At 30.0% G+C, this 12583-nt stretch overlaps 1 protein-coding gene across 1 annotated transcript; it reads right to left on the reverse strand.

Moving 5' to 3' along the window:
- Positions 1-3068, reverse strand: LOC25482767 (isoliquiritigenin 2'-O-methyltransferase). The gene is made up of 4 exons (XM_013611363.3): positions 2588-3068; positions 778-1094; positions 593-657; positions 1-498 (listed from the first exon to the last, which is right to left on the reverse strand). The coding sequence occupies exons 1-4, from the start codon at positions 3016-3018 to the stop codon at positions 199-201; spliced, it is 1113 nt and encodes a 370-aa protein (XP_013466817.1). The 5' UTR covers positions 3019-3068; the 3' UTR covers positions 1-198.
- Positions 3069-12583: the final 9515 nt, after the last annotated feature.

Genomic DNA, 12583 nt, shown 5'->3' on the forward strand with positions numbered 1-12583 from the left:
TAGTATAAAAAAGAAGATATAAAGTATTTTATGTGATGATACAACTCATGAATAAATAGTCTTTGATATATAAATTATTACGACAAACATGAGAAATATAGAAAGTTACACCTTTCAAAGCTTGGACACAATTGTCCTTATTCTTTATTCTTTGCTATGAAATTAACTGCCGACAAAGTTACTAGTAAGTAACTTTTATTATTTATAAAATTCCATCACTCCTGACATAGCTGAGACATCACTACAAGCCACATGAAATTTGGAAAATCCAGCTCTCTTACATAAACTCTCAAATTCTTGTTCAGTTCTTTCCTTTCCAGTTGTTACTAAAAACATGAGATTATCAATAGCACAAGCATGCTTAGAGATTTTGCTTGGGTTTGGAACCTCTGGAATTATATAATCCAAAACAATCACCTTTCCATGTTTTGGTAAAGCTTTATGACAATTTTTTAAAAACTTCACACATTCTTCATCTGGCCAGTTATGGCATACAAGCTGCAATATAAGAGAAAAAATGATTGAATATTTTTATTTTATTTTTATGTAATACCAAATTAAATTTTAAATTTTATTTATCATGTAGACCAACCTTTAGTAAAATGGCATCACCACTTGGAACACTTTCAAACATATCTCCTCCAACATGCTCAAGCCCTAGGAGCAAAATAATATTTATGGTACTTGTTATTTTTGGCTTAAAATAAATGGCCTTAAAAATTTAATATTTCAAAATATTGTTAAATGTACAAAAATAGATTGATTGATAAATTTTACCTGGAAGAGTAGGTGCATCTTGAACAGCTTGTGGTAAGTCAAAATTAACTCCCTTAATTGAAGGATATTGAGAGAGAATGAGTTTTAGGGTTTCTCCTACTCCACCTCCAACATCAACCAATGTTGAGATTCCTTCAAAACCTTTATATAATTTGAGGATCCTTTTAATTTCTAATGGTCCAGATTGTCCCATTGCTTTGTTAAAAACATCATTCAATTCTTTGTTTGTCTTGGTGTATTGATAAAATGATGTCCCATTGATACTTTGAAAAAGATTTTTGACATTAGGATCCAATATTGCATCCTTTGCGTCACCCCTGCAAGTGCACATAATCTTTTTTACCATAAAAATATTACAATATTTTTTGCATCAGGATCCAAAAATATTACAAAATTGCATCCTATATTTACAAAATTGCATCACCCCTGTAAAATTTTGTTTTTTGTTTTGAGAAACAAGAAACAAATGCAAAAATTACAATACTTTTAATTTACAATTACTTCTCTATCACCCAATCATTTTTATATTACCATTTTATCCATGAATGATTAGTTTAAGATAACTTTGTTTTGTGTTGGTCGTGTTCATAAAAAATACTTTTTGTGTTCTATGATTAAGTTTTAGTCTCTATAATATATGTAAATGATTTTCAACGGCAAAATAGAAAATAAAATATGTGTGTGATGGTTATAGTCACGTAATATTTGGACCATCACTTAAATTTGGATTCTATATTGTTGCCCAATTTGTTGAATTTTCAATAGGAGTCGTTTGTCACCTTTCAGAAATATATTAATGGATTTTTCCATCCTCGATCTTAAAACCATATTTTTTCTAAGATAAATGCAAGAGATAGAAATATTTTATAAAAAATTGTATATTTAATGTTTTAAAAGTTTAAATAACACTACTTAACTTGTGTCTGACTTAGTATAACTTTGTTTAAAAAAAATTATCCCTCTCTAAAAGTATTTTTCAGACGAAATTTATCCGAAATTATAGTTGTGTACTCTTCATAAAAAGACCTCATTTATGTCTGGTTTGATTGAAATAACACTACAAGAAAATCACTGATTTGCTACGAAGAAAATTGCAGCTAAGCGCAGCTAATTTCTAGCAAAACTCTGATGTTCATTTGTTAAATTGTTAGGACTGTCGACTCTATTAATTTTAGCCATTGAAAACTTAATATTCAAAGAAAACGTGCAAATAAATTTATAGTATCTACCGATCTTCGAAAATATTAGCATAATTCAAGGACCCTTTTGGTCTAATGCTTGGTACCACTCTAAAATTATTGAGGGAGAGAAGTACTTTGTCTTCATTATAAAATAAATTTTACAATAAATTACTACTATATATCTACCACTTTTATAGGTTGATTTAATGTTATAAAGATAGGAATTAGGTTCGAGCACCCCTAGTCCTAAAGAAATAAGGTAAATATATATATATAAATTTCGATGTAACTGTTTTCAAGATTTTAGGTTTCTTCTCTTTTGTCAAACCAAAAAAATAATCTTTAAGGTTTTATTTTTTATTTTTTTAACTTTGGACTGTGACACTATTTTAATTTCAATTTTTGTTATTAAAACCAAGAAAGTTTTAGGTGATCACAATTATTTGGAAACAACAATGAATCACGTTCACATGATTGAAAAAAAAAAAATTAAATAATATGTATTTTAAAACTAATTAAATGATATGTATTTTAACGTGTTTGCGCGTTCATATATATTATGTCTAAGTTATTATTGTAAACATGCAAGTATTTTTCTAATATAAATTACTTCTAACTAGTATACTTACCAAACACTGTTACATCCTCTATGGATTAATGTTGAAAGTGGACCTAAAGAACCTCCATCTTTATCCAATGCAAAGTATTGACCAATTGATGAGAGAGCATAAACTCTTTCTCTCTTACCATTTTCATTGGTACGAATGGAACAAGTAAGAAGAGAGTAACTAGCCAATACAGTCAACATACGTTCAAGCCTCTCAGCCAATTCATGATGTTGATTTGGAAGCTGAGAAGCAATTTCAGAAGCAGAAAAACTAGAATGTTCATTTGAACTTTGTAACTTAGCTATGATATCAAATAAATTGAGATCAATAGCAGCATTTAATATTGCAGGAAAAATTCTACTAAAACATAGTAACAATGCTGAAAGATAAGCATCATCAACTTTTTCTACCTCATTAGTAGGAATATTATTTTGCTTAGAATTGGAACTCATTTTTGTTAACTATTCTATGGTTATATTCACTTTTTTTTGGGTCATTTCCTTCAATACTTTGATCCTTTATATAGACACAAACATCTCATTTATATAATTCGGTTATATTAGTCAATGTACGTCAGCCAAGTTGAGTATGTCCTTGGGGAACCAGGGAAATATCCTCACTATTTTTCAACTCTAATTTAAAAAGAGAAAACAACAATGAGGTTTTAAAAAATTAATTTAAAAAATAAATGATAAAAGTATACAATACACTACTTTTTTTTTACCTCGATTTAAATGGACTCCACATATTTTTAGAAATGAGTTGATTTCAAATCTCTATTGTGATCTATGGAATTGCGGACATTCTTCAAATTAGGTGTGTTCTAATATCCGACATGTGTTGATCTTCGATTTCACTCCACTGCCAACAATAAATATATAACCAATAGAACTTCTTCGCTGATCAACCTCACTAGCAAAGTCAACAACTACATATTCTTCTACTTTTATCTCTCCTTTGCTAAAGTACAAACATTTCTTGCTGGGACCTTGTAAATAACTCAAAATCCACTTAATTGCTTCCCAATGAGCTTCACCTGGATTTGACATAAACCTGCTAACAAATCCCACTGCATTGCCAATGTCTCGCTTCATCCAGACCATTACATACATCAAACTTCCAAGTTCTGAAGCATATGGAATCCTAGCCATTAATTTTTTTTCTTTCTCCGTCTGAGGTGATTGTTCATGGGATAGGCAAAAATGACTTGCCAAAGTTGTGCTAACAAGTATGGCATTGCCCATGTTGAATATTTGCAAAACACGAGTGATGTACTCTACTTGAGATAACTACAAAACTCCTTTTTGCTTATCTATCATGATTTGCATACCAATGATTTTCTTTGCTGGACCTAAATCCTTCATGTCAATTTCTTTTGAGAATCGCGTCTTTAAGTTTTTGATCTCATCAATGTTTGAGCCAACTACTAACAATGGTTGAAATTTCACTTCTGAAACCCTTCCTTGTGCATAAAGCTTTCAAACTTCATATACATTGTCTTGGACCTTGTTTTAGTCCATACATGCTCTTCTTTAGTTTTCCCACCATTTTCCCCACTTCTTATGAGAATCCTTCAGGTTGGTGCATGTATATATCCTCAACTAAGTCTCCACGAAGAAATGCAGTCTTCACATCCAACTATTCAAGATAAAGATTTTCAATGGCAACAATACTTAATAGAAACATGATAGTATTGAGCTTAACTATTGGAACAAAATTTCATAGTAAAATTCTTCCTTTTGCTAGAATCCTTGACCACCATTCGGGATTTGTATCTCTTAGAGACATCATATGTTGCTTGTTCCCACGTATGATCAGAGATCAAAGACTTTATTTTTTTTCATGGAAAGCTTCCACTTACTTGCACATGTGGTCATATGTTTCGTTATATGTAGTTTGCTCCTTGGTTCAATTAAATAGTTCTGATGATGTTCACTTGTTGAATTAATTAGATTATGTTTTTGTTTAGTTGTAACTTGGTTACCATTGTAAGACATTCGTAGATCATTGTAGCAACAAGTTTGGTTGTCATCTCTTTTCAGAATCTCATATCTCAAGTTTTGATTCTATTCAAAATTGGTATACATTCTTTGAATCGAAGCATTTTTCTATCCTTATGTTTCTCTTTTGATGAATTGAATCAAATCTTTAATTACAAAGGCAAAATGAATCTAATTATTGTTTACAAAAAGACAATTTAATTTAAATCATTTTGATATCATTTTCTCTGATTCAAATCAAAATAGGGATGATTCAAATCTATCTTCTCCTAGGATCAATGATTCAAATTAAAGTTTTAATGATTCGAATCAATCTTTATAGTAACTTACATTTCAGTTTTTGCACTAATGATTCAAATCATGATTTAATGATTTGAATTAAACACATATTTTCAATTTTATTTTGAGCCAAACTTGTTCATATCTCTCTCACCTATATATACTTGTCTCTAATCATTTTCTGAATATTGAATCAATTTGGATAAACGAACACTTATAGTAAATAGGAATGACAATGAGTATCATGAGTACATATAATATGATATTCGTCTCCGTCCCGTTGGATAAATATGGCACTCTTGCCCGTTCCTATACCTACGTGGGTATCTCAATATGGTTAATCCACGGGTATTGGTGTATCCACTTGTATTTAAGGATATCCTTGGATTTTTGAAAAATGATTTTTTTTTTAAAAACTTCAACTTTTAAATATCCATTTTAATTTCATAAGACATACATAATCTATTCAAATTTCATAATCCATGCAAATTCCATAACCCATACAAATTTCATAGTTCTTACATAATATACAAATATTTGAAGTCCATACAAATTTTCAACCAACGTCTAACAAAAAGTTTAAAAAGACTTGTATATTTCAAGCTTCAAAAATAGTATAAGAAGTCAAATCTTATGTGTAAAATGTATAAAAAAGACATATGTGAATTTAATTAATTAGAAACTAGAGTTATTTTAAAAGCTTATATATATAATTTTTCTAATTTATTAACGGATACGGCTATCCGCGGGCATGTGTACTGTCAAATCTATATCCATGTCCAATAAATAATGAGTGGTTAAAGTTATTATATCCATGTTTTTTTTTTTTTTGGAATCCCTAGTAACAATTGGAGATCTAGTGTGATATGGTGTTATAGGATAAATGTAGAATTGGTTTCATTCAAGAATCTTTGGGAATCATCCATGATCTAAAGGAAATGTAGGTGTTTTTCACCTTCAAAGGTATTTGTCGGGGGTTGTTTCTCAAGGAAACAAGGTTCAAGGGGATTGAAAGCAAAGAAAATTTCTTGGACAAGAAGATTGAATGACAGCATGCTAGATTAAAATTTGAAGACCTTAGGATCATCCAAGTTTAGGAGAGCTTGAAGATTAGAGACATTGGAGTGATTACTTAGCATAGAAGGTTTAGGATCGGTTGGATTTGTAGATTCAAAGAATCTTTGTAATTGATTTTGTAAATTTCAACATACTAGTGGAAGACCATGGAGATTTTATCTACGAAGAGAGGATGTCCCATATCAAGGAAGATTTGGAGAACCTCTTTATTTCCAATAATCTATAAGTTTGATATATGTTAATTGTTTAGGTTAATTGATACATGCTAAGTGATTGAGCAATACTTTGAAAACCTAATTTGATATTTAAATCACTTCAAATTATTGATACCGTCTTTTTAATTGATTCATCATATATCAAATCATGTTGTTTTTTCAATACCATTTATTTCATAAAATTCAAGGGAAGGAAATATATATTTTAACATAAGAGAATAAAAGAGCGTATTTATGCTTGAATGGAGTGTGTATTTCTCATGCAGTTCTCGTCTTCCATCCCAGAAATAATATTTCTCTCTCTCAAATGAACGAAATAAGATAAACAAACGCATTATTGCTCATCTCTCTTTTTTTTTTTTCTTTTTTTTTTTTTATATTAATTATCGTAATCAAATGTATTAGTTCAAAGAAATCTATGTTTTTCACTTATGTGACGAATGCACTGGCACTGAATAAAAGTAGATGCCGTGTTTTATGAAAAGTTTCCCGTCAAAGATTGAATTCTTTAATTCCCGTCAACACAAAGAAAAGATAGGAGTACAACATGCATCTACTCTCACACTTTCCTTTGATAATATAAGAAAATGAATGCGATCACTTTTTTGTGCATCTCAAATAAATTTAAAATAAAAAATCCCAATAACATGGTTGCAAAGTAAGATCCTAGTTTATGATTCAAAATAGCATTTAAGAAAGTACATTTGGTATAACATAATTGTTTGAGATAAATCGATACTATATGGCTAGTAAACATAAAATCAAGGAAGTTTAATCTTTAAACTAAGTCTTCTTCTATCTTTTGTAAACATAGACTATAATTCGGTTCTCATTAATAGTTCATTTATCACATTCTCAATTTCAGAAACCCATACACCGTCCTTTCTCTAAAATAATTTTAGAGGAATAAAATATACATATATTTTTTTTGAAGGAAAAATATACATATATTTTTGTTAGTTTTTTTAGAATTTTGGAGTGTTTCTATCCTTTCTTCTATTTCTTTCTCTCACAATTTTCGTTCTTTCATCCTCTCCCTTCTGATAAAATAATTTGTCAATATTTTATTTTATTTACCGTGTATTTTTTTTTTTTACCATATCAACGAAAAGCTAATTTAACATTTATAGTTTTTTAATTTGAATTTCTCTTTTTAACCATGGTTTATATTTTTCTTAGCTATCTCTAAAGAATAATTTTTTAATTATATACATGAAAATCACTTTTATTTGAAATTGAATGTATACCAAAAGGTACACTAGCTATAGCAGCTCAATATGCTAAAGTCCACACCACAATTGGTCAACTCTATTTTCCGTATATATAAAAAACTATCTAGAACATTTGATTCATATTAAGAAATTACAAATTATAACTTTAACTACTGTGAATCAATTTTAAATTTAAAGGATAATTGTAATCAAAACTTTGTGACATGTGTGTGTTTGACCGGTGACTGATCATAAATAAATATATAAATTAATTTTAATTTCTTTATATGATGAATTGGTTTAATAATGTATGGCGTGGCATATGATGCATATAAATTATTAGTTAATAGTCAAAAGAAAATATTGAAATCAAGTTAGGTTAACTTAGTAGTCAATGATTTCTGTTTTTTCTTTTGGCTAATTAAAAATGAAAATTGTGGAAAATGCTAGCATGATGATCTATTAAGGACTGGGATTTCAAAATCTTGAGCTTGACTAGAAAAGTAAGTTTGACAATACCATATGCCACTCGAAAATGTGGACTATTCTTTAAGGGTAGTATCATTATTTTATTTTTCTTTCCCTACTAATCCAAGCTTTTACATCTAAGTCTGTTCATAGACAAGCACCGTACTCTAACAATGTTGGGTGCATCTTTGTCTTGCTCTTGAATGTTCTTCTTGATATAGCTATTAATCACTAGATTTAAATAATATATTTATGAATTTATTAGTATAAGGTGTATGAGTACAATTTTTTTTTCTGAGATCGAACTCCGAATCTTACATATATTATGCATTGTTCTTACTAACTAAATTAAACTCACGAAAACATGTGTACAATTATTCTACATAAACATACAACGTTGTTCCATGTATGTGTAAAATAATGGTATACCGACAAAATATACGAACTATACTCTATTTGTATTGCCTCTAGTGTTACTAATATATGATTATGAGTATTATTTCAAAATAGTATTTAGGAGGTTTTCTTTTAAAAAAAATATATTTAGGAATTAGGAGGTTAATTGTTTTGTAGGCCCGGACTTATTTGAAGCTTTTTAAATAGGGGTCTTTGTGAGCTTAGTTCAGTTGATAGAGACAATGCATAATATATGTAAGGTTCGGGGTTCAAACCCCGACCACCCAAAAAAAAAAAATAGGGGTCTTAGAACTAATATTTTGTAATTAAGTTATTTTGTTAATTGTCGTTAATCAACCGTTAACCAAACTATAATGGATTAATAACTTAATTACAAAAGGTATACTATTAACTTAAAGACTTAATAACAACATTTACATTTTTGGGTAAAAAAAAATTAAAGACTTACTTACAAATTCTTATAGTTTAGGGACATACATCGTAATATTTGAGCCGGTCCTGGGTTCAAACATAGATATGTTTTATTGGTTTTGTTTAAAATCTAGGTCTGGATATGGTTCTTAAAGGTGGTGGTTCAACCCATTGTTTGTGCAGTTATTCGCGTGTCTGTTTTGACAATGGATCGTTTGGTACGAAATGGTGTTTAAGACTTGCTGTGGTTTTACATGGAATGGATGAAACTTGGATCATTTTATGTTGACAGATGATTCCTACGCCAAATTAAATGCTTTGAACACTCGATACTCTGCTTTTTTACAATTCGTTTTTGCACTTATAAGTGAGTTTGCCAGATTTCCCTTGATAGTGTTTGTTTGGGGTTTTGTTTAATACCGTTTATGTTGTTACTCTTTTTGTTCCACACACTTGTACTAACTTAAATATCACCCATTAGAATTTAATTTTATTACTATTTCACTTAATATATATATATATATATATATATATATATATATATATATATAGAGAGAGAGAGAGATATGAGAGGAAGATAAGTGAGAGTCTCGTCGGGTTTCATTTGGATGTCATTGATCTTTGGTGTTTTTGTTCGTATCTCTCTCTTGTTTTTTATCTATATAATTTATTTAATCATTCGTCCATCATTCTATCTCATCTAAAATATTTTAAAGACACCAATTACACCAAAAGTCGATAACACTCAAGTAAAACCCACTCTCATACATTATTTCTCTATCTCTCTTTGTCCTCGCTCTCTGTTAGATTTTCTTTTAATTCTTTTTTCTAGTTTTGTAATGCACTGAGGTGTGTCAACTACAAATGAATAGTTGTTTCTCAAAGTCATTCATTTGTTAACCCTTGTATGTATATCAGCTAACATAATATTGATTTAAGTTTGATGTGAGCATTTCTATATTAGTTGTATATGGACACCGAAAACTTCTTTCTCTCTATTGGTGAGTGACTATGACATTTGATGACATGTCATGTCTACCGCATTTTTCCATCATCATGAAGTGGAAATAATAGTCACAGGAAAGGGGGTTTGAACTGTGACCCCTTTTAAATTTATCATGCACTTGTGGCAAATCATTCTCAAGTTGATACTTGGAAGAAATAAAAACTTGGTCATGTTCATATCGTTTTGAAGTAGGTTCAGAATTGTTAGTGTAATAAATAATGAACAAAGCGATAATAGTGTGTAAAGTGAATTCAAACATTATTGTTGAAGATAAAGAGTAAGGGTAGATAATTTAACACACGAGAGTTATATTGGTTCACCCAATGTGGGTTAGTCCGCTCCTCCCAACCGTGATATTTTCCACTCTTTAAGATTTTAGGAATCTTTAGAGTTGATTTGTGAAATCAATTTTGCTATGAAGCTTTAAACAATTTTAATAAGATGTTTAAGTATGTTTGTTAGGTGTGTGCTTCAATGAAGAGTCTTCCTCTTCTTTTATAAAGTTTCTTGACCTCTTGTAGTTGTTAGGACGTGTCCAATGGTGTTGTGTCACGTGTTCTAGGACTTAGCAACTTTTGCTTGAATTCTGGATCAACATTTTGAACTTCAGAATCTTTCTGGGTTCATCAGAATACATCTGAATGTTGTTGTGTTCATCAATATATTTTTGTTGGGTTCATATGGATGAATTTCAAATGTGTTTTTGGGCTCATCTTATGAACCAAGATGAATTTTTGAGCTTGTCCGTGAGTATTGTTCTTCTTACATACTTCAGAATGTTCCTGGACAATAGCTTTTGCAGAGCTGTTCTTGGAATTTGTGGAAGAGAGAGAGAGAGAAGTGGAGTTGTCTCTTCAAACCCATGCTTTAGGGGATTTCGCTCATATTGAACAATACCTCCTCCCTTATGTGTCTAATTCTAATTGAATAAGACTAGAACTTGCTTTTTTGCTTTTGCTTTTCACCAACTGTACTTGTCTGTCACATTTAAAGTATGTGTTGGACAAACCTTCCGAACTTCAGAATATTTATTCATCTTAAAGTTCTTCATCTGATGCAATTACACCCTTATAGGGAACTTGAATTAAGGACATCAATGAAGTGTAGTATGCATACCATATATGATGATATTCTTATAGGAGTATTCCTAATGTTTTGTACTTCAATTGTTCATAAGTCTTTAATGAACAATGAATATTCCTTTTGACTTTTATCCAAATAAATGCCTTTAATCCTTGATTGATCTAAAGTCATAGTCTTTTCTGGACTTTTATTTATGTCATGTGAGCCTTGAATGTTCTTGATAATGTTCATATATTTATAGGATTGTTCTTGATAAACCTTAAGAACAACCTTCTGAACTCTGACTGGGTTCATAAACTTTAATGTTCATTGATCACTTGATTCTTGGTTTGATTTATATTTTGTTCCTGTCTTAGTTAATCATTGAAGGACACAAATTAAATACCAAGAACTATCAAAGTTCATTAATCCTTTAATCACCATAAATGCCTTTAATGATTTCTTGATACAAAGCTGAAATCTTTTTCTGCATATGATATGTTCATGTCACATCTTTTCTTGCATGTTCTTGGTATGAAGATTGATTTATGGGTTTGCTATGATGCACCTTCCAAGAAACCTTCTGAACTCTTTATGGGTTCATACTTACGAATTTCAGAATGTTTATGGGTTCTTCATATGAACTTCAGAATTATTCTTCTAGGTTCTTGCCTTTTTGACAGTTGTACTTTATGTTGAACATTATGATGTTCTTCAACATTCTGAACCTTATGAAGGTTGTTATTTATTCCATTCAAAACTATTTCAAGCATATAAATGAGAGATAATTTGTTTTGACATACAAGATGGTTCTTTCTTTGAAGTCCAAAAGAATATTTTCTTTACACTTAGTTCATCATTGCTTGTGACACATGACTTTAAATATTCTTGTTGATCCATGAAGTAATCCTTTATTATTTCTGGAAATATTTTGAGTTAATGTTCATGATCATTATAAACTCCATTCATATGAACATTCTGAACTCTGAAATTCTTATCTTTAGAAGCTTTGGAAGTGTGACACTTTGAGGAGGTTATGAGAATCTTCATAACTTGTATGCATATTTTCTTTTATCTTGTTTACCCATGGTAGATCTTCAAATCATATAACATAAAACTCAATGTGAGTTTTGTCACATAACTGCAAGCACATTTTTGTGTAGCTTGTGATGTAAGTTTTTCCATCATGATTCTTAAGCTATGAATTTTCATGGAGATTTGATATTGTTGTTCAACTTATGATGTACTCATTCTTTCAGTGTTGAGTAGATATAATGCACTTATTGATGTGAGTGGCTTCTAGCTTATCCACTTATGTGATTCATGTTCTTTTAACAAAAACTCAAGTTCAAGCATCACTAGATCACCATTCATAAAACTTATCATTTGTTCCACGAGGTTTGTTATCATTAAAATATTCATAAAAATGATTATTTCTTCAACACATCATCCATATGTCGGAACATAAGCAGATCAACACATGTGATGAAGCGGTTTAACTATTTGTTGAATACATTGGAATTTTTCTCTCAAAGTTGTATATGAGTCACATATCATGACAAATGTTAACATACGATCCAAATAACTCAATGACGAGTACAAGAAGTAGTTGGTCGTAGTATATTCCATAGAAGGAAATGATGTCCTCAGAGACATCCACATGACATATGTGTATAGGGCGTAGTTGTCCCTCTGGATTTTTTGTTTGTTACTTGGTTAGCTATACATGTTAGATCGCCAACTTGTGAACGATTGAGTAAAGTTAGAATACAACGTGACCAAACATAAAATAATAGTTTGGCACAATAGTAAACCATTTATTACTCGTAGTTTATTACTATCAATATATATATATATGATCAAAGTGAACA

Source organism: Medicago truncatula, chromosome 1 (genome assembly GCF_003473485.1).
Source record: "Medicago truncatula cultivar Jemalong A17 chromosome 1, MtrunA17r5.0-ANR, whole genome shotgun sequence".
NCBI lineage: Eukaryota > Viridiplantae > Streptophyta > Magnoliopsida > Fabales > Fabaceae > Medicago > Medicago truncatula.